The 24201-nt window shown below is 39.4% G+C and overlaps 1 protein-coding gene across 1 annotated transcript in view; it reads right to left on the bottom strand.

Moving 5' to 3' along the window:
• Positions 1-24201, bottom strand: part of BICC1 (BicC family RNA binding protein 1) — a 107175-nt gene that overhangs the window by 57809 nt on the left and 25165 nt on the right. Inside the window, exon 2 of the mRNA XM_054382460.1 lies at positions 8845-8891. Within this exon, the coding sequence (XP_054238435.1) occupies positions 8845-8891 (47 nt within the window). The remainder of the gene's footprint in view (positions 1-8844; positions 8892-24201) is intronic.

Raw genomic sequence — 24201 nt, 5'->3', positions numbered from 1 at the left:
AGAAACACTTTTCTAAGAGGAAAGACACATAGACAAAGTAAGTCACAGAGTCACAGAATGTTAGGGGATGGAAGGGATCTCCAGAGAGTCCAACCCCCCCCGTCAAAGCAGCATCACCTAGGGCAGGTTGCACAGGAACGTATCCAGGCGGGTTCTGAAAACCTCCAGAGAAGGAGACTCCACAAACTGAGCAGCTTGTTCCAATGGTCCATCACCATAAAGAAGTGTCTCCTCATATTGAGGTGGAACCTCCTCCAGCTTACACCCACTCTTCCTTGACCTATCACTGGCCACCACCAAAGAGACTGGCATCTTCATCTCTTACCCTCAGGTATTTACAGATGCTAAGGTCCCCCCCTCTCAGCCCCAGGTCTCACAGTCTTTCTTCATAGGAGAGATGTTCAAGTCCTGGTAGCTCTCTGTTGGACTAACCTCAGCAGATCTGTCTCTTGAACTGGGGAGCCCACAACTGGACACAGTATTGCAGGTGTGGTCTTACCAGGGCAGAGCAGAGGGGGAAGAGAATCTCCCTAGACCTGCTGGACACACTTCTCTTAATGTGCCCCAGGATGTCATTGGCCCTCTTGGCCACAAGGGCATGTTGCTGTCCCATGAATAATTTGCCCTCCATTAGGATTCCAAGGTCTTTCTCTGATTCAGTATTAATCAAATGGTGACATGTGATAACTGTAAAAATCAGACCTACAGATGCTTAGTAACAACAGATGTGCACAAATGTTGCCAATCTGAGTATTTTGTTTCATAGACATAAATGCCCATCTTGCACTTGGGCTTTCAGAGAAGGTATTTGAGCATGGCTCCCTCAGTATGCAGTAACAGCAGTACAAACAAGTTTATTCTTATTTTATTTGAAACACGGAATATCATCTGCACAAAAATTTTTCAAAGTAAAAAAAACTCTACATAAGCAGGAGGAGACCTGAGCTGGATACTCAAAGGAAACAAGTCTACATGGGCTGACACTTCTTCCGATGCAGAAGTGATGAAACAGCAGAATCTGAGAGGATGATTAATTCCTTAACACGAGTTTTGGCATCAAGAACAGAGCCAAGGGTGTAGATAGAACCAGAAGGCGTATTATATTTAATGTTTTTTTCTTTTTTTTTTGTTTTGTTTTGTTTTTCCTTTTTCTTGGGGGGGTGGGGGTGGGTAGGGTGGGATTGAAGGGGTAGAAAAAGCAGAAAAGAGAACAAAACAAAAACTAATTGTGTAAAGTTACTCATGAACTGACAGTGAATTCAGCCTCTGAGACTGGTGAGGTGCCACAGCCAGGACACATGAATGGTCATCATACAGCATCCAGGACTACTGGGTTTGGTGATGAAACATGGAGCATATAATAAACTGGAAAACCCTGGAGATGACAAAAGCTTAGCCCAAAGCTTGTTGCAAATACGCAGCTCTTCAGTAAGGCTAGACTACATTGGGTGTAGCAATGGATTCCTATTCCAAGCCCTGTTGTGGCTTTTTTTGCTGCTAAGATGGTTTACGTACAGAATTCAAAACTAGAATTCACTGTTTATATTATAACTACTACTCTCAGAAGAAGGCAGCACAGTGTGTCCCACTACACAGTACTAATGCAGCCTTTCTGCAGGTGAGGGCAAGGTGCCATTTCTGAGCAGGTGGCCCCAAGGCACCCATGCATTCCACACTAAACAACATTTAGTTTGTAATTTCTGCAGAAAGTGTCAGCCCCAATGAAAATACCGAAGGTCATAGATAATACTTTCAATTTAAATAAGTGACTGAAATGTATCTGTATGCATACACCATCAATGAAATCTACACAAGTAATAGAAACAAGAGGAAATCTATCTAAAGAAAAATAAATACTGCTTAACAATGAAGTCCCCAGGGCGCATCATCAGAAATGCCAATATGCAGCCAACTCCTTTGTCCAAAAGCAAACGAAGCAATTCTCCTCCCTACAAATCAGGAATCTAGTGTGTGTATTATTGCTTTATATTATTTTCCTACTCAACTCTTCTCCCTTTTATTTTTTCCTTTTTTTTTTTTCTCCAGAGGGAAACAGTACAAGCATTTCTGGTGACCAAAATCCTTCCTCTATTTTAAGAGGATTTTCAGAAAGATTAAGCATCTCAGTTGAGATTGTGGTGACAAATTGTTTCACCTTGCAATAATGTGGCATAAAACTGAACTTCATTACCAGTTAAAACTGATTCACTTGAAACATAGATCTCAAAGCAGTGATGTAGAAAATTATGGGACCCAAATCTCCACTGTTTCTGACCAGGGGAAGAACTCAGAACTAACTGCTGCTTATGAGAACTAAGACTTTTACCTGTATTGGGCACTTGAAGGATTAGATCCAGAGAGTATCTTCATATTACAGATAAACTGAAGATTGTGCCTATTGTATTAGAAGCAACACAGAAGAAACTAAGGCTGACCTTAATTAGTCCATTCCCTGAACAGAATGATTGCTATACAAGAGACATGATGAATGTAGTTTCCTTCAAGAACAGAGCCTTCCCACCACTTCACTCTGGCTGAACTAAGCAAAAAATTAAATAAACATTCTTGATGTACCTCTGCAGAGAAACCAACACAACCTAATCAGTCTCCTTCTTTCCACTGGGTGTGGTTTTGCCAAAGGGGAGACAAACGTCTCAATCTCACAAGGTCCTGCACATGCTGACAGCCACTGATAATCTCTCAATTTTAATCCACACCACCCTCCCTGGGCAGTCTCTTCCTCTTCCCAAGAAGCTAAATGAGAGGAAGCTCAATGTAAATTAAAAGTGCACATCAATGTTCCCATTACAGCCTAGCACAGCCAGGTGTTTCAAGCAAATTCTGCAAATGTATGACCATAAGATTTCCTTGTTACATGCTATAAGCCAAACTCTAGTCTAATATAGATATTGATTTCTACCCAGAAGAAGTGGAAGATGTGAAAGTTTCTGCCCCTCAAACCTACTCCTGGGGTTCAAACAGATACAGATGATGGCAACGCATAACAATCCTGAACTCCATGTATCTCGCTAGCAAGACAAATAGCACTGGAAAAAACTGATAGCGCAGCAGCTGCCATCAGAAACGGCATTATACCCTTAGGGAAACTAATTATAAATAAGCAGTTCAAGAGAAGTCATGGATGAAGACACATGGAAAGCCCTTCAGAAGTTACTGCTGAACATGGATAATAATCAGCCTCAGCCATCTTAAGTCTCAGGTCAATGATTAATATTTTTTGTGCCTTGAAATGCCCTAAGCCATTCTCACTTGAAGCTCTACTTACGTTTCATGTTCAAAGATTAAAAAGGAGGCCTGAGCAACTTTCAGCCTGACCTACTGCAGACAATTTTTTTTTTAATTATATTTATTTGTATCAGTATGTACTATCTATGCTTTAAAAGGCCTTCATCTGTACATACTCTAACAATATATGCACACATCAGAATTTAACAAAGTTAGAAGGTTTGCCCAAGATGAAACTAACAAATTTTTCAGAGACTGAAGTGAAAACACAGGATATTGCAAAACAATCTCTTTTAGCATCTTCGATAAACAGGCCTTGAGGCAATTTCCTTAGTGCCTTCACTGCCAAAGCCTCCTAAATAAATAAAAGGTAACGTACATTATTAATAACTACTGCATACAGAAATTGAACAGAAAAAGTCATTAAAGGTGCAAACTGATATACCTATTTTTCATGTCTTGAAATAACTGTCATTTCTAGGTTTTTTGATCTTAATACTATTGTTTCCAGTATAAATACGGAAAGAACAACTCATTTTAAAAGGATAGTTTTGCCAAATATTACTTCCACAGCAGCCTCAGTATCTTTTAAGGTGGTATTCAAGAAGAAAAGAAGTCACAGATTAAGTGTTACATGTAAAGACTGGAACTAAAATGAAAACAAAACAAACCCTACCACCACTACCACCACAAACAAACAACCCTCCAAAACAAAACAGTAAAAAAAAAAAACCCACCCAGATTCTGGGACGCATGCAACATTTGCCCTTTTCAATCTTTGCACTTCCAGGCAAGATTACAGCCCCTTCAGGGAGTAAGAGATTGCACAAGCATTTAAATACACATTTTTACCTAAACCTACTGAGATCTTAAAAGCCAAAAGCCCTAAGTATCTGCAACTGTGAAAGTGACAATATTTCTAAAAATACCTTCTCTTTAATTAAGAAAAACACCCCCAAACAAACAAAAAAAACACACAACACAATCCACAAAAGCTAAATAATCTCAACCCTTCAGAAACAGTAACACCCACAAGTCAGAGCTGGCAGGTAGCATACTGCGCTTTCTACAAAACCAAATTCTGCAAACACACACCTGAAAGCCAGGTAATGAAGAGCCAAGAGGTTACTTCAGAAATACTCTAAAAGTCCATGACTGACAGTGAATTATGCTGAACTGAGCATTCACATATAACCTTCAGTCAAGCACTTGAGCAGAGCTCAATGTGTGCATCATATCCAGACGCTATCTTCTGCATGTGGAATCCCCTATTAGCCCAAGAATTTCACTCAACTCCTACTAAACCTCCAAACTTCGGTAACTGCCTACCATAGAGCAGATGATCCCATGTCCTGAGAAATCTCACAAAGAAAGGCTATCACCAGCACTAAGACTTCCAAGGATTTAAAGAAAATAAAATCTTGATAAGGCAAGAAAGAAAAACAAACAGAAATGACACATTAAATTCCCCTCTGTCCACATGACCAACCCTCATCTGTTTTGGATTATGAAGTCTTCAGGGCAGAGACCAACCACCTTCTTCACCTTCTTACCTTGTATGCAATAGTGCCATGCATACCCACGGTGCTACATAAATTACACATTCCTTGGAACAATGTCCTCACTTAGTCTGGGAAGGGTCTTGCTTGCTTATGAGGCATGAACCAGATGTTACATAACTCAATGGAAAAATGCCACCATCAACAGAAAAGGGGCTTTGGATCAAGAACAAGTTATAACTTCATGTTGTGTATTACTCAGAGAAACAATTAGGACAATAATGTAATAGAGTAAGATTCACAAGAATCTTTTACTTCAATAGTACCTAACATAACAGCAAACCAATCCATGACCAATTAAGATTACCTGACACTGAACTGTAGATTGGAGAACTCTAGAGAGAAAACTATCACAGTAGTTATTTCAGACTAAATTATTAGCAGCTCACAATGCTTTTGAAAAATCTGCAGTAGACTGTGTTTGGCTTCTGCATGTGTCATTCCCCCCTCCTCCACCTTCAAGCAGAACAAAAACTTGGGAATATTAGAAGAAAGTATGCTAAAAAGGGAAGAATTGTTAAAGTGACACTACCAAAAAAACCCATCTATCTACTTTTCACTTCAATTCAGGAGCATGGGAAGAGATGCTTTGACTTGATCTATGACAAAGCAGAAACATTAATTTGCTGCTTTCAGCCAACAACTGGGGCTTATTCTGTAATGTAACTCCATCAGCAATGGCAGAACATATGCCTGATTTTGCTAAAACGCTCAGTGAAATAAAGCATTTTGACATTTAAATTGTTATTATTAAACTTTCAAAGTCCAAAGTTCACAGGAGCAGTTCACATCCACTGAGAGTCTGCTTGTTTATAAAAATCCAAGAAAGCAATACTGCTTGTTCACACATTTGAAGACCAGTAGAAGACAACTAAGCACCAAAACCTTGTATTAACTCTCTAAAGCACAACAGATTCACTAGAGCATACTTTACAAAGCTTAACAATCCAAGAGGAGTCCTTGACTTCAAGCCCTGCTCAGAGAGCATATGAGTCACTTCTGTTCCTCTGGCAGCCAAGCTAAGTAACTGAGCAGTGTCTCCTATTGACCAGCCACCAGGCAAGACCCAGCAGCCACTTCCAGAGGCATCTGCAAGAAGTCAGTGTTGTCTCACTGCCCCCAGCCTTCTCACTCCTCTCTTGGTCTGCACATCTCGACATACAGGATCACCTTTTTGAATCATTCCCTTGCTACTTCTGTCATTTCAACATTCATATAAAAACTGCTTTCACCTGCCATGTCTCTTCCTTCCAAAAGTAACTTAAGCACACTGAGGTTGGAGTTTGTCAGAAAACGCTTCTCATGGCAAATAACATCCTCAGTTCTTGATTTGCCTCAGTGATGCACTTCCCCTCCCTGTTCTACTCAACAGCCTGCCAATAACACTCTCAAGATAGTCTCATATCCGAAACTATTTCTAAAAAAATGCATTTGTTATGATTTTTAATTCATATCAAGTTGCTGAAAATATCTTGCTGCCTTAGGTTGCAATGTGTTCCTAATGCTACAGATCACTTTCTTCCTCACTACACAACCTGAAACATGTGGAAAGAGTCTTCATGTTACCTCCAGAAATCTCGGCCTTATTCATTTCACACGAGAAAGACAAAGGCTTAGCCCTGATTAAAAGGAAATTGGACAGACGGAGAGGGTGAGTAAGCTATGAGCAACTGTCCAAAGATTTGTTTGAACAAAAGAAAACTTGCAAGGAAGATAGCTTCCATCTGTTTTTAGTAGCTGTAGTATTATGCATACGGTACTTGGAAACTTGGGTAATTTAGAGTTGATGAGACTCTAAGAAAGCCAGTTATAATGAAGCAGCTTTAATCTACTACAGCATCCACATGGTGCCCATGCACTAATTACCATAGAATGGCTTAAGTTGGAAGGAACCTTAGAGATGATCTGCTCCAACCTCCCCACCATGGGCAGAAACATCTCTCCACTAGACTCAGCTACTCAAGGCCTCATTCAATCTGGCCTTGAACACCCCCATGGAGGAAGCATCCATGACTCCCTGGGCAACCTGTTACAGAGTCTCACCACCCTCATACTGAAGAGCTGCTACCTCAGATCCAGTCTAAACGTACTCTCCCACTCAAACCAATCCCCCTTGTCCTATTGCTAGACACCCTTATGAAAAGCCTGAAGAGATCCTACAGGAATGCTGAAGAGGTTTTGAAAGGCAGCGCTAAGGTCCCCCCAGAGTTTTCTCTAGGCTGAGAAACCTCAGCTCCCTCAGCCTGTTCTCATAGCAGAGGTGTTCCAGCCCTTGAATCATCTTTGTGGCCTTCCTCTGGACTCACTGCAACAGCTCTGTATCGTTCTTATGATGGGGACACCAGAAGTGGATACAGTATTCAAGGTGGGGTCTCTCAGGAGCAGAGTAAAGGGGCAGAATCACCTCTTGCTCTGCTGGCCATACTCCTCTTGATGCAGCCCAGGATACAATTTGCCTTCTGGGATGCATGAGTGCACTGTTGTCTCATGGTGAACTTCTCATCAACACACCCAAGTCTCTTTCTTCAGAGCTACTCTCAATCCACTCTGCACCCCACCTGGATTTGTGCCTGGGATTGGCCCGATCCAGATGCATTCAATATGTAATTATGCATGTACATAATTGTAACTATATCAATGCAAAAATAGCCACTACATCTAATTATCAACAGGGACAGGCAGCATGCTGTTATCCACATACTTGAATTTCTAGTATATTTTTCTTTTCTGCTAAACTTACGGCAATAGTTTTTGCTCTTTCACTAATAAATACATACCAGTAAAGTACATCATATCCACAGTAACTAATGAAGTAGCCATATGAGACAAACACAAACCACTCAATCCCTCAAAAAATGTACTTTGTCCACAGCTGCAAGAATTAGGATCAGATTTACAAAAGTGTTGTAAACTGAACAATGTGTGGAATCAAGTATATGCTATGTAGTTAAGCTCTTCAAGCAAGTGAAAAACCCCCATGTATTTTGATAAAATCCTAAAGAACTCTTGATACATTCTCCTCTGCACACACTAACATTAGACAATGAAACACAAGAACCACGTTCAGAAAAGCAGTTCTCATTGGCAGTCAAGAGCAATATCTGAATTGCTATAACATACTAAAACAAAGGTTTTAGCAGTGTATGTACTCCTCCCCACCTGCCTTCATCAAACCATCTGACAGTCACATGCTGGATAAACTATTCTTTCAGATCTAAAAGGAGACCTTTTTTAAAGTACCACTTAAAAAAAAAAAAAGAAGTGGAAAATACAGCAAATAACTTCATGGACAACCAGTCAAAAGGACTTTCAAGACATTTCTATCTTCTCTATAGTAAGAAAAAAAAACATCCCCTTTTTACTAGTATATTGTATGCAAATCTTTATTAACATAACTCAGACATAGTTTGCACATTATTCTTGGGGAAAAAAAAAAAAAACACCATGGCCCAAACCAAAAAACCATGTTGCTTTGCAAAAGTAATTTTGAAGCCATTATTCTTGACCATGTTTCTGTTCGTAGTTTAGTTGCTAAAGGACTATTTTTTTCCAGTGCATCCATGCCTCTGTCTAACCACAAATTTTATTGAATCACTCTGTGGATTGTACATTCCTTTCCTAAAAGGCCTTTGCATTTCTCAACCAAGTATCTAGCTTTCAGTTTTATCACAGTAAGTTTCATGTCAGTTTTTCCAATAGGCTGTCACATTTACCCATAGACAAAAACCTGAAGACCACCTCACATCATCCTCAGGATGAACTCCCTACTATAAAGTAAAATACATGCTTTCATAATGCATACTTTGACACTCAGTCATAACTAATTGCTGTGCATGAATGGTATTAGAATACACCAAAGAAGATCTTTCTCATCACATTGCAGCTGATGGTTAGCAGAAATATTGTGTCAAAAACATTTTAAAACGTGATCAGTACAGTAGGAACTACACAAAGTTTAATCAGTTGATCTCATGATTGAGCAATGAGTATAATTTTTCCTCTAGTCAACTGTTTTCTGGAATTAAAATACCTTTCTTACCTTCTGAAAGAAGTCTTCCCCACTTTTCCCTTTGCCCTCTGCAGCAGCTGTAAACGAAAAGCAAAAATCTGGTTACAAAATGTATCAGAGAAAATATAGATATTATCAATGAGCACATGCTAGTGTGAAATCAGAATGCCAGGTAATTTTGGTTTTCCTCATGTAATAAACATTCGTCAAAAACTTACTAATACCTAGCATAACCTTTTGCAGGTCACTTGCAGGTCCCAGGCAGATGCTCTTTTGCATACTAGAGCTCAAATACGCTTATAAATATTTCAGTTGCAAAGTACATATGCTTGTGTAGGTCTAATAATTTATTCACACTGCATACTCTGCCATGTAATTCTACCATCAGAAGGACCAAAAGAAAGCTAAGAGGGCCCAAAATTTGCTACATCAAGACAAAGAATGGTAATGTACAACCATATTACAAGTATTTCTTTGTTCTGATTTTATATTGAAATGAAATGCACAACTACTGCTACGTGGTTTATTGAGACTGGAAAGTACCAGAAAAAAAAAATCTAAACATTTATTAGTGCTGTTAAACATTCTTTCCTCACTAGCTTGTTACCCAGCAAAGTTTTTCAACACGTACTTTCTTCCAAACCAACGCTGATTCAAAGTAGTTGAAAACCAGAAGGCAGCCCTAGATGCTTACACTAGAAACAGTGCCATTGTACAAAACCAGAGGCATGAGCACGTTTGAGAACCATGTTCAAGAAAGATGCCTTGAAGCAGACAGTGGCATTGAAACACTGAATACAGCTACTGGTAGTGCTTGGCAACTGTGCACAAAGAAGCACTTAGTAAGCACATAAAAACTTACATCTTCACCCTCTTAGCTTAAAAAAAAAAAATCTAATGCTGAAAGGTAAAAATGTCTACTTTGTGAAGAGAACCACTATCAAAAAATACTCTTCACACCAAACCTAAGTGGAGAAGAGACTAGGAAGAATGACACCCTCCTCGCACCCAACACACATCTCTTGCAGTGCCAAGTGAACTGGTTCAAGGGACTATGCATAGAAGGGTTCCCAGTATCTCAGCTTGACAGAGGATAAGCTGACAAAACAGGCATTGACAGAGGTACCTGTGCCAGTACACTGAAACACTGCCTGTACTGGTCACACTGAGACATTTGCATTTACATAAAAAGAAAGATAACAAATGGAAGAGTGGATAATAACTAGATAAATGTGGGCTGAAAAGAGAGTATAGAGCTATCAGTGCTTTTCAAAAACAGTGCTGACAACACCACAAGGGCAGAATAAAACATAGTAGAATACAGCTTGGAAGCTTACAAGAAGAAATGATACAATTCGGTGATTCTAAGAACAAGACCTGGATTAGGGCCTGAAATACCTACCACATGAATTTAAACCCATAAATGTAAATTTAGTCAATATAAATGACTGTATTGATTAAATGATTTAACTGTTTGCCTGTATCTTGTGTTGCAGTTGATTTGTGCTGCAACCTGAGACCTAGCAACCAATTCAAAACACAGTAGCTCAAACTCATTATGAAGAGGATGTTTTTCTTCTCCTTGAGGAAAGGGATGCCTCCAAACAGAACTCAAGCGCAAAGAAAGTTTCCTGAATGGTACTGGATTACTGAAGAAGCAGCACTGTTGTGATTTTTCTGTACTTCTCCTGTACAAAACAAACCTTTATCTCACTCCATCTTCCTGGCTTCAAAACTGTTTCAGGTACATGGTTCCACTCACTTTTGATTACACAAACAACTCTTAACTGTAACTCTGCTGATGCGGTCTAGCAGATAGAGGTTAGAGGCAGAGAATCCTAGAGTAGTTTGGATTGGAAGAGACCTCCAAAGGTCATCTAGTCCAACTCCCCTGCAGTGAGCAGGGACATCCTCCACTAGATCAGGTTACTCAGAGTCTTGTCAAGAATGACATTCAGCATCTCCAGGGATGGGGCCTCTACCTCCCTGGGCAGCCTCTGCCAGTGTTCCACCAACCTCATGGTAAAGAGTGTCTTCCTAAAATCCAATTTAAATCTACTCTTCTCTCATTTCAAACCATTGCCCTGGTCCTATCAATACCAGAGCAGAGGGGCAGAATCAGCTCTCTCCATCTGCTGGCCATGCTTTTGATGCTGCACAGGATGCCATTGGTCTTCTGGGCTGCAAGTGCACATTGTTGGGTCATGTACAGCTTCAAATCCACCAGCACCCCCAAGTCTCTTCAGCAGGACTGCTTTCAACTTTATCTCCCCCCAGCCTATACTGATACCTAGAATTGCCCTGACCTAGGTGCAGGACCCTGCACTTTGCCTTATTGAACCTCATGAGATTCTCCTCATCCCACCTCTCCAGCCTATCCAGGTCCCTCTGGATAGCATCTGTCCTTCTGTCTTGTCAACTGCGCCACTCAGATTGGTATCATCTGCAAACCTGCTAAGTGGGCACTCCATCTCGCTGTCTCAATCTCATGTGAGGTTGCTTTTTCTGCCCCAGAGCAAGCAAGGCCATTACATTTGAAATAAATTTCTCAAAATAACAACACTAAAATACCATTGAAAAAGTGTACACTAGGAAGTTTTAACAGAAACTCCTACACTATATTACATACTTAAGTGTAGTCAGAGCAGAAACAGTGAATGAAGCCTGTCAAGCAGTCATTTAGCTGTAGAGCAATTCCAGACAACAAAATTGCACAACTCCGAGAAGAAAACAAAACCTTCCTCGTCCTCAAAACCCACACATGCCCGTAAGAGGACAGTAGCACACATTTCACCAGAACAAGATTTTCTGGAAGCAGAGAAAATAATTGAGGAACGTTTCAGTTTTTCAGATTTAGAAGCTACAGATACTAGCAGACAAAAAAAAAAAAAAAACAACCAAACAAACAAACAACCGACAGCAGCCACTTCAGATACATGGTGTTTCATAAGTTTTCCATTCACTCAAAACCAGCTATGAAACAATTTTGGGAAATGAGGAGTAATACCACACTGTTTGAAGTAAAACAGAACCAACGTGCTTTTAATCAAAGGCTACAGGAGACAAACTGAAGATGAGAACACAACAGATGTGAGGCTGAAGTTGCAGTTTTGAGAAGAGGCAGATTTTATTCCAGCTGCAAACACATGATTTCAAAACTGAACACAAACAAGAGATGGTTGAGATAATAGCAGTGATGCTCTGCAGGGCATTTACACAGAATGCTGACAATAGCAAAGCTGGAGTAAAAGCAACTTCAGAAACAGCTTTAATAATCAGTGGGTTTAGTCCTTATACCATACTATAGAGATACAGTCATGCAATTCATCTTTTCCACACGTAAGGTATGCTTTATGACAACCCATTTGCCAGGTCTCATCTCTGAAAAGGCAGGGAAGACTGTATGGTGTTTCTGGGGAAAGACATTTAAGTTTAAGGTCTCTGTAACTCCACAGGTCTTCATATGATTAAACACTTCATGCAATATATTAGTATTTGATTATTTTGTGGCCATGATGCAGTACTATTTAATCCAAGCAGAGGTATGCCTCTGATTACTTTTTCATTTAAATTTATTTGGTTTATATTGAAGTGATCTAGTCATTATGATCTCCATTATGCACTGAACAATCATTTAAAAGATAGCCAGAACTGCTGCATAAAGTACTGAGTCACACTTCAAATGGTACCTTTCACTATAATAAAAAAAAGATCACCTACAAATTTGAAGCTAAACTACTTGAAGCTTGATAATATGTTTCCTTTTAGGTTAGCTATTCTCCATCTATTGCTTCCTTTTGCCCTCCTACCTTCTGATATAACTATTCACATCTATTATATTAGTTTAGTCTTTTAATTTATTTGTTTCATATTATTTACTTTCTTATTGCTATAAATTATGAAAAAAATGCAATTTCATCAGTAGTTTATGACTTTTGGGATGCTACCCACATGTTAATCTATGTATATCTTCAAATTAAGTACTCATATTTAAGAAAGTTACCAGCATGTCTGTGGAACATTTACTATTCACATGAGATATCTGAGTCTTTGTTCCTCTCCAGAGCAGGCACAGTTCTAGCACATCTGAAAAGAGTATGAGAAGCCAAGCATGAAGAAAATACATCCATTCTGTTTGCGATTTAAGGGCTAAACAAATTCTGTTCCAAGACGACAAAACCAGCAGTTTTTGCAGGCAAATGAGAAAAAGAAGCCATCTACAGTTATGAAATTCATGTACAAGTCATTAAAAGCAAAAATAATTTACAGTGTTCACTACAACAAGCCACAATTTAGTAAGTCATTAAGCTTTACCTCAAATCAGAGAGATAAAAAGCAAGTTTTAATTTGTGTTTAGGAAAGAAGTCTGCTAGGTCATTGGATCCTAAACTCACCTTCTCGCTAACTACACCATATCTTAGAATGGCTTAGGTTGGAAGCGACCCCAGATAATCTAATTCAATCCCCCTGCCATGAGCATGGACCCCTCTCAACTAGACTTGGTTGCTCAAGGTCTCATCCAATCAGGTCTTGAACACCTCCAGGGAGGGGGCATCCACAACCACTCTGGGCAACCTGTTCTAGAGTCTCACCACCCCTGTACTGAACTTCTTCCTGAAACCTAGTCTAAACCTATTCTTAAATAATAATCTTAATCTCGAGATTATTAACCTCAACTCTCAAAATAAACCTCATCTTTGAAATGCCATACTAAGAAGATCCCAAAATTTACATCTGATAGTTGTACTCTAGCAGATTACTTGAATAATCTTAATAATATTTATTAAAACATAACAGGAAAACATACTTTCTGCAAAAAGCAGGAAATTTCCAAACTCTCAAAATCCCAAGAGAACAAATATTTTGTGGGAGGCTGAGGGGGCCTGCACCTGCGCTACATGGAAAGTACAATGTAGGCCATGCCATTATTAAATTTGAAATAAGATTTCATATTTTAACAGTCAGTTTTACATTTTTCTTGACTTGGAATTAAATGAATGATTTCTGAATACCACATTAGTTACAAACAACACTAATGCCTAGCACCTATTGAGTTACCACTAATCCTGATCTAGGAAATACTGGATCAGCAAATGGAGTTATTTAACGGCTTCACAAACTCCACTTCAAATAATGACAAAACCAAACCAATTTTAGAGTTTTTTCTCCTGTAGATACAGGTCACTAGAGCCCCAGTATCCTCAGTTGTTGTGATAATGTTTTTAAATGACAAGTCCAAGTAGCTACTACTAGGAAGGCAGACTTGTTTCCTAAGAATACTCTCAGCAATTGGAAAAAAAAAAAAGCTTTTGCTGTTCCCTTCCACCTTGCACTGCTCTCCTTTGATGGCACAGCCTTCTGCACAGCCACAGTGGGGGGGTCCAGGTCTAGCTTTATTTTTGGTAGAAAAAAGCCCAGCATTTACTGAAAGAGCCCCCCAGTCTTACTTAGCTGGATAGGGCAGAGGGAAAGAGATCTTTGTGATTAACTTCACTGGCAGCTCCAGCATAAACAGGCTGAAGGCGTTTGGGCAACCACAATTTCAACAAGCAGTAGCAGACAATTATCTCTAAGTCTTCTCCAGAACCAAAGATTGCTCCACCAGCAGGACCAGGCATGAAAAGTAAGACCTCAATAGAAGAGCCGTTACCATTAGAGCCCCAAAAGTACACTTTATGGCAAAAGTGCTATCAAGTCACAGAACCAGAGAATGTTAGGGGTTGGAAGAAACCTCCAGATATCATGAAGTCCAACCCCCTGCCAAAGCAAGATCACCTAGTGTAAGTCACACAGGAACACATCCTGGTGGGTTTTGAATACCTCCAGAGAAGAAGATTCCTCAACTTCTCTGGGCAGCCTGCTTCAAGGCTCTACCACAGTCATCATAAAGACTTGTCTCCTTATGTTGAGGTGGAACTTCCTGTGCTCTAGCTTGTACCCCCTGTTCCTCGTTATATCACTGGGCACCACTAAAAAGAGACTGTCACCTATGAAATTACTTCCTGAACTCAACCACATATGTACAAGAAACAACTGCTTGAGAGTGTCTCCAATGAAAAATTGGAAGTAATACCTTGTATTAGTACTCTGACAAGATCTCCAAACGAGATGTGGAAAGCCATGCCTTTCTGCCAATGGTCTGTGTCCTCAGAGCAGATTTCAAAGAAACCATAAACCTAACGGCAATTAAGAGAGTGTACTGACTTCTGACTGAGAAATTGATTTATTTCTGCCACCCTCTACTACTCAGGAAGCACTGTTTTCTTAGAAATGGTATTATTTTATGGTATAGAATGATCACATAACTGACCTTCATAAAAGCTAGGACTATTTTTACACAAAACTGTAACACTGCTTTCAGAAACGTAGATGGAAGGCTATGTAAATGTGCATAATAAGCATTTTATATTTTAGGCTGTACTCTGTTTATTATAATTTCTTCCATACCATGAAATATTTTATATTAGGTTTTTGCTTTTCAAGATATATTGGATTGCTGAGGTTCCATCCAATACAAATATAAAACAGTTGAAACAGGTGTTAACTATTATGGTATCCATGAAGTACACCACTTGTCTACTTAATCACCAAATCATAAAAAAGCCCAATTGTAATTTAAGTTCACATGGAAAAGTGAGTTTGAACTTTTACTTCAAATGTTATTTCAGTTATGAAAAACACTTACAATATAGGCCCTATTTTAGAGGAACAAAACCCAAGATACAGCAGTTAAGTCGCATTTGAACAAATTCTTGTAACTGTGTTGATCTCACACACCACCTTTGTGCCTCATTTCCTTAACTCTTGAAATTGTTACTGAAAACACAATGTAAAATGTTTATGAATTTGCCTTTAAGTTGATTAGTATCAAAACTTTTTCCTCTAGTTGCACTGAAATACCATAATCAACAAAACAGAAAAGCATATTGATGCTCTTCTGGTTTCAGCTATGATAAAGCAAGTAAGTTTCTTGCATCAAAGTAATCTTTAATAGAAGACAGGATTTTCGCATAACAAATCATCAGAATTTCAAGAAACTTAAAAAAATACACCTGAAGTTATTATCCTTTACCTCTTCTATCTACCTAGCCTATCCTTTACCTTTCCTATCTCCACTGAACGAGAAAGAATTCATAACACTTACGCTGAGGTTGTCCTCATCTTAATTCTATTTTTTATGAAACTGCCATAGCAGTAGGCTAGCTATGTAAGAGCTGCTATTTAGATATTATTATTTTAAATGAAATGGACAGTTCTTCATACTGAAAGCTGTAAGAAAGATCTTGAGGTCCTGGAATGTGTCCACAGAAAAGGAACGAGACTGAAGAGGGGTCTGGAGGGCACATCACATGAGGAGAGGGTGGAGAGATGCGGTTGTGCAGTCTGGAGAAGGAAAGGGTAAGAGACCATCTCATCGCCCTCTAGAACTTAAAGGAGGTTGTAGTGAGGCTGGTGTTGGTCTCCTCCCAAGTAACTAGTGGTAGGATGAGAGGAAATGCCTAAGTTGTGGCAGGGGAGATTTAGATTGGATATCAGAAAAAAAATTCTTCAGTGAGAAAGTGGTGAGATGTTGGAACAGGCTGGCCAGGGAGGTGGAGTCACCATCCCTGGAAACGTTCAAGAAGCATGTAAATGGAATCACAGAATGGTTTGGGTTGGAAAGGACCTCCAAAGGTCATCTAGTCCAACACCCTTGAAGTCAGCAAGGACATCCTTTACTAGATCAGGTTGCCCAGAGCCCTGTCTAGCCTCACCTTGAATATCTCTAAGGACGGGGCCTCAACTAACTCCCTGGGCAACCTGTTCCAGTGTTCCACCACCTTCATGGTAAAGAATGGTTCATAACATCCAATCTAAATCTCCTCTAATTTCAAAACATTGCCCCTTGTCCTACCACTACAAGCTTTTGTGAACAGTCCCTCTGCAGCCTTCTTGTAGGTCCCCCTTCAGGTAGTAGATGGCCACTATTAGGTCTCCCAGGAGCCTTTTCTTCTCCAGACTGAACAGCCCCAGCTTTCTCAGCCTGTCCTCCTAAGAGAGGTGCTCCAGCACCCTTATTATGCTCATGGTCCTCCTTCGGACCCACACCGTCAGGTCCATGTCCTTCCTGTGTTCAGGCCTCCAGAGCTGGACACAGTATTCATGGTGAAGTCTCATGAGAGCAGAGTCAAGTAGCAGAATCATCTCTCTTGACCTGCTGGACATACTTCTGATACAGCCCAGGATGCCATTGGCCTTCTGGACTGCAAGCACACAATGTGTGGCTCTTGAGAGCATAGTTCACTGAATTATGGTTGGACTTGATGATCTTAAAGATCTTTTCCAACAATAATGATTTTGTTTTCTCAGAAGTTACCAAGATGTTTATACAAACAAAATACTAAAGAGAAACTTCACTCAGAGCCAGAAACTACCTGACAAAAAAAAGCGTTTTCCTGTGCACAGTCATGACACTATGCCATGCACACTCTGAAAGTTTGCTTATATCAAGTCAATGTCCACAGTGAAAACATGCCTTTAGGACTAAAAGGTAGAGTATATTTTGTCAGAAACAAATACGACTGTGACTCAAATTTGCTGAAATTTCAACAAAACTATTTTCTATTTTTCTTGTAATTACAAAGATTAGTTTCTAAGCTGAAAACTGGAAGACTAAGTCACATAGAGAGATGACTTGGCTAAACTGAAAGGGTTTGGCAAGAAAAGTAACAAGGCCTAAAGGAACAAGAAATCTGCTTAGTGGTCTTGAACACTATTTTTCAATTGATCTTTCAGTAACATTACATATTCTTCTCACTATCTACTATGACACATTTCATTAGTAATCTGCAACACATAGCATCAATCTCAGCATTTTAATCTCTAAAGCACCTTCACAAATATGACCAAGTTCTCCAGAGTCAATAATGAAGACCAGGTATTTAAATTTTCTTAAACTCATAAACAACAAGCTTTGTTTTGAGGATGCCTACTGTAAACAGGTGAACAGTAAATCCAGAACGAGAACTAGAAGTATCAGAAAGGGGGTATGGGTGAAAATGCCAAATACTCCAGAGGCTACTAGCACATGCAACAACTAAGAACACTAGTAAAAATTTATTTGCCCATACACCATGCTGACAAATTTGTCATATCAGACCGTGATATCTGCATGATATTACAAAAATAATCCAATTTGTACATATTCTGTGACAGAAGGACTCCTGCAGCGAAGGTGAAAATAGGAGTATCACCTTATGTTATGAAGTTAATGAAAAAAATCTGAAAACAATGCAGACAATATTCACTGTACAATTGTAATATGTTTATATGTGAGCATTCTTCCTCTGGTAGAGCAGCCAAAGAAGAATTGGAATAATTCCAGTATGCTCAGTAAATTTCACAGTCTATTTATTGTCATATATAGACACTTTTGGGTGACTTCCAATGTATCTCCTTCTGTTGGAAGAAACTTGATATGCAAGCTAATAAGCTATCCATGAAGAGGCCAGATGTGCTATAACCTCTGACAGACAACCAATCTTAGGGAAAAAGCAGACTGAGTATAGTAAATTTAACCTGTTGTTCAAATCATGTGTCCATGAGCCCTCTGGAAGTCCAGTGTCTATGATCTCTTTGACTACATGCTAACTGCATGATGTTTCCTGGATCAAGGTCTACGTCATCTGAATGTGCAATGCAAACACACATAGGTAAGACACTTATGTTCTTCGTTCTCCCCTTATGCCCACATTTGCTCTTGGATACAGAATCGTGAAGACTATGTAATATTTACTTTGCAATACTGTTTTGGTCCCTTACATTCTATATCAAAATTAAGATAACTAACAAATAACTAAAACCATCCTACAACTAAAATTCATGATGATTCTTCCATCCATCAGTGGTGATGAACGAAGAAAACAATCACCACAGAAGAAATGGGAAAGCTTAAAATAAACTATCCTTACTCCCATTGCATCCATATAAGTAGCCAAAAAATAATGCTAAAGAACTGCCAACTTACACACTCTGAAGACCAAAAAAGACATGGATTTTGAACAGATCTTCCCAGTGATTTGCTTCTACTTTCTGAAATGACTCCAAGGATTTGGTGATGAATCCAGTATTGTCAGGAAAAGGAGTTACACTGAAGGCTACTTGCCTTGTCAAATTTTCCCCTCCAACTTTTAAAATTTCTTTTTTTTTTTTTTTTTTTTTTTTTAGAATTGCATAGCTAAAAAAGTCTATATAGAACCAATAATCTAATACACAGCAACTGTAAATTTTAGATGCTCAACAGAATTTTCTAATTTTGCAAAAAAATAATTTATCTCTAGGGAAAAAGCCGTGTGCCAAGTCTCTGCATAGAGGCAAGCCTGTTTATTTACTTTCATAGCCAAGTCACAGCCTGAAAGCAGGCTATAAAGCTGGGCTTGCTTTGGGAGCCCCCTTCTCCTTATTAAAAACTTGTCCTTTGAAAGGCACGCATAGGTTTAGCTCATTCACACAACCCACAGAACACTGTGATAGGGAGCAGAGTCAAGTGCGTGGCACAAGATTGACGATTTTAATGACGATAATGAAGTGAACGCTTTGCTTTCTGCCAACTACTCTTAAGAATGGAGCCAGGGAAACATACTAGCTGTCAGCACTGTATTACCTGATTAAAACTACTCTATTAGCTGCCTCAGATTGACACTTACTCACTACTTAGGATAAGAGGAAATGGCCTCAAGTTGCACCAGAGAAGGTTTAGATTGGATATCAGCAGAAACTTCTTCACTGAAAGGGTTCTTCAACAGTAGAATAGACTCCTCAGTGAGGTGCTTGAATCCCTTCCCTGGAGGTGTTTAAAAGACACTGCATCTGTGTTGAGGGACATGATTTAGCACCAGACTTGGTAGAGTTAAATAATGATTGGATTTGATGATCTTAAGAGGTCTTCTCCAACCTAAAAAATTCTACGATTAAAGCCCCAAAGACCATGTCATCTCTATTACTTGGCTGCTCTTTCCTTGCATCTTGATACAGTTTTAGGGCTATGCTTAGTTGTAAATAAGGTTTTCCCGAGGATTTGAGTTGAGAAGCTGGACAGAATAATGAAAGACAAATTTATCCAAATCCCAAAAGCAAAAACTGTTACTGGCAGTCTATCCCAGCACTGTGCAAATCAATTATTCTACTCTCTACTTCAGCATACTGGGCAAAATATTCCTGGATGTCTCCTACGTCATCCTTTTGCTGTTGCCATGCCAGGTGATGTTTCCAGATGAAGTTTTTGAGTTAACTTTTCATCCAACTTTTACCAGCTGCTTTAGTTTGATACTAGGATTTTTAAAGCTTGTTCTTACCTTTCTCATTCTTGGTGGTAAAATGAAACCAGAGCCTCTTTTCTCTTAGAATACCCAGTTACTCAACCATAACATAAAAGAAAGTGAGGAGTCTCTTTGGAAATCACACACAGAATCAATAAGGTTGGAAAAGACCTCAAGGATCAAAGTCCAACCTATCACCCAAGACCTCATGACTACTAAACCATGTCACCAAGTGCCACATCCAATCCCCACCTGAACACTTCCAGGGATGGTGAATCCACCACCTCCCTGGGCAGCACATTCCAACAACTCTCTCCGTGAAGAACTTTCTCCTCACCCCAAGCCTAAACTTCCCCTGGCGCAGCTCACTATCATACACTCTTCCTCAAAAAACCCTTCCCAATTCTTGATTTTGATTACAGTGATTAAATCTATGAGCCTGCTCAACTGAAGTCTAAAAAAATAAAAACGAAACAATTAAAAACAAAAAGACAACTTCCCTAAAGAAAGTGTAATAAGTCTCAAGCTAATACAAATATTCCATTACAAGTTTAAGCACTTGAATTGTTCTGTGAAAGAAAAATGTTAACATCACAGCAAAATGTTAGGCTGCCAGGATGCTGGGGAAAAAAAAAAAAAAAAAAAGAGAATTCAAAGGAAGAAAGAATTCAAGACAGGGCAAGGACACCCCAACTAGTGGGCTACTTGCTGTAAAAAGATACTAGATGTTTTTCTAAAACAAAACAGTTGGCACATGACTGTAAGCATTCATAAATTTTGAAAAATTACCGTTGAACTATTATATAGTGTTTTATCACTAGGACTTAAAATAACACTGTTAAAGTCTAAGATACAAAGATAACATATTTGATGTGGGCAAACTGAGTTTTTCTTCACTTGGTGATGAGGTTTCCTTCCAAGAACAGAGACCTAAGTTGTGATAGTTTTTCACCAAGAGATTCCCAGGTTACTATAATCAGATTATAAACAACAACCTTCTCCCATTGCAATCAACGTATGAAGACAGGTTTCCGGAATCTAAATATCACAACAGCTAAGTTTAATAACCTACCCAAATATATAAGAATAAAACATCTATAACCTCAGTCTTCCTACACTCCCTGGCCAAGTTGCTCACCAGAAATATATGAAATAGACTCAAATCCCAGGAAGTGTCACCTCTACTGTACTGCAGAAAGAAGTGGTTTAGCTTTTGAAGTGGTTTAGCTTAGCTCCTCCTCATTGGAGGAGTTAATTGTCTCTCTTCCCTCAAGCACATCTTTCTGCATTTCAGTTTTTCAGGACCTGTGGAAAACTGTGGTCAAAATGACAGGCTGGACAGAAAATTTTCATGTTGTATAAATCTGTTCAAATTTCTTTGTAGGAACAGAAGTAACAGAAGTCAGTGGGCACCCATGAAGTCAGTAAGACCATTCTCCCACATTAGACACAGTCCAGACAACATCAGTTCCCTTGACCCATGATCCAAAGACAGGTAGTTTTGGAGGAAACAGCTGGAGATGGGCTGGTCTAGTATAGGTGGTCTAGCTATAAGGAAACCTAACCAATACCCCATATGATCCACAGTTGTTATAAACCACCTCTCACTACAGCAATGAAGAGCTCTTTATGCCACCAAGCAACTTTTTCATTACTACATGCTTTCTCCATGACACAAGTTAAGAGATGAAAACAATGTTATAGGGTTAAGCCATTTCAGCCACACTTTAATCTTGCTACCTCAGCTGCCTCCCTTGTTTTTAGTGTATAAGCTGGCATACACTTAGTTACACTGAATTAGGGGACTGTTGTTCACCCAAAAAGGTATTGAGGAAGGAGAAATGATGGAAGACGAGGACCCATTTTGTAGGCTCTATCATTTCCCCCTTCTCTGCAGCCTAGCCACTACAAACACTCCTGAAGGGACAGGACAGATGACTGAACTACCCTCATGCTGTCACATCTGGAAACAGCTCAAAACATTCATGTAAGAGAAGATATGTAAAGCTTGGCATTTTTCTAAAGTGGTCTGCAGCAAGACTGCCTTCTTGAGTCACTGGATGTTGTGAAGGCTCAAAAAAGGCCCTTGAGTGCCTCAGGAGGCAGAACTTCTCTTGGCTGCCAATGCCCAACAGATCCAAATCTGCCCCAAGCCAGAGTATCCATTTAACAGAACTTGCTGTTTACAGGGCAAAAGAAAAATCATACTATCAGAAGCACCCCAGGGGCTGACAGAGGATAACTGCCAAATACAAAAGCTCTGCTCTAAGCAGATGGATGGCCGAGGATATTCTTTCTATTTGTTTTGTGTTCAACTTCCTCTCAATGCACAATCACTTTTCTTGTCAGGTATGCACACAAGATACTGTATGATTCATTACATGGGAAGGAGGAATGCAGCAAGGCTGTAAAAAAAAACCAGAAACAAAAACCCTACAGATTCAGATTAAAATGTACACTGTTTTTCTGATGGCTCTGCTTGTTATGAGTCATTCACAGATGTGGATTTACAGGAGAGCAGCCAAGATTAAGTCAAAGACAAAGCTTTATACAGGAAACCACTTTAAGTCTGTTGCAAGGCAGGTTACATACTGAGCTGCAAGGGGAAAAAAGACTTTTCAAACAGCAATGAGACACGGCATCTATTGGGAACCATTATGCTCAACCAGATTTTGCAAATATATGGACAGGGACAAAAACAAAACAAAAAAAACACAGAACAACAACTTCATTGGGAAATAAGAGGTCTCTTTACTGAAAACCAGCCCCCTGCTCTCCAGCTTCCTGGATGGAACTAGAATATTTTGAGAACAAAATACAAACAGTTGCCTTTTTCTGTCCAAAAAACACTTTCTTTTCATTTCTGTGCTTTTATCAGAATAAACAACAACAACCTCCAAATTTTTGAAGGATAAATATTATGAATGTTTTCTTGACATCTGAGCTGCCATTTCTGCACTTCTGCATGACTGGTAATACCTCATATGAAACAGACCACACTCACACATCCATACATCAAGGGTACTTGGCATCATTTTTTCCCCCCATTAATGTGAATATTCTATATGTCTGCCCTTTTCTATTGTATTAATCATCTTGAAAACAGGTGGATCATAGAATGGCTTAGGCTGGAAGTGACCTTAGAGATGATCTAATCAACCTTCCCCCCATAGGCAGAGATGCCTCTCAACTAGACTTGGGTGCCCATGGCCTAATCCAGTCTGTCCTTGAACACCTCCAGAGAGCAAGCATCCACAGCCTCCCTGGGCAACCTATTCCAGAGTTTCACCACACCCACGCTTAAGAACTTCTAAGATCCAGTCTAGATCTACCCTCCCTCAGCTTAAAACTATTCCCCCCCGTGTCCTGTTGCTAGACACCCTTATGAAAAGTCCCTTTCCAGCCTTCCAGTAGGATCCCTTCTGGTATTGGAAGACAGCTCTATGGTCCCCCATGGAGTCTTCTCTTTTCTAGGCTGACCAGTCACCTCTGGTGTAAATTCTCTCCCAGACACCATTCATAGATCCTATTCATCTTTTTGTTTTGCATCTCCAGTCACCCTAAAAATGTATTTAGTACACAGGTCAAGCGTTCAGTATCTATTGTACCTTTGTACAATTGCTATAGTGAAAATACTTCTTGTTAATTATCAACTCTATATTTTGCAAGCCTATAAAAATCCTTTTCTACAGAAGCATAAAATGTCTTCATCAATATTTCAAGTATTAACCAAATCTCATTCTTCCTTATTTTCAGGCTTTTCTACTTTTAGGATGTAAGGAATATGATTGTATAAGTATTCTAGAATAGGGCTACTACATTTAGAATAACTGACTTAGAGCTCAGGGCAAGATTGTGAGTCACTCTTCTAGATGAAATTTAAAATACATTCCACTACTGAAGCAGTGACCATGCAACATGAACAGTTACTTGGAGTGTTTGATAAAACTAAATCAGATCTTTCTGTACCTTTACTCCTCCTGAATGAGGAATCAGAACTCTTTAAGTTTACATGCTGAAACACAAACCCACTTAAACACTTGATGAAAAACAGAACTAGGCTATAAACTTGTATGAAGTAGCAACAGAC

This window comes from Indicator indicator, chromosome 7, assembly GCF_027791375.1.
Source record: "Indicator indicator isolate 239-I01 chromosome 7, UM_Iind_1.1, whole genome shotgun sequence".
Lineage (NCBI taxonomy): Eukaryota > Metazoa > Chordata > Aves > Piciformes > Indicatoridae > Indicator > Indicator indicator.
The sequence above is the reverse complement of the archived record's forward strand: the minus strand, read 5'-3'. Positions and strand labels throughout refer to the sequence as shown.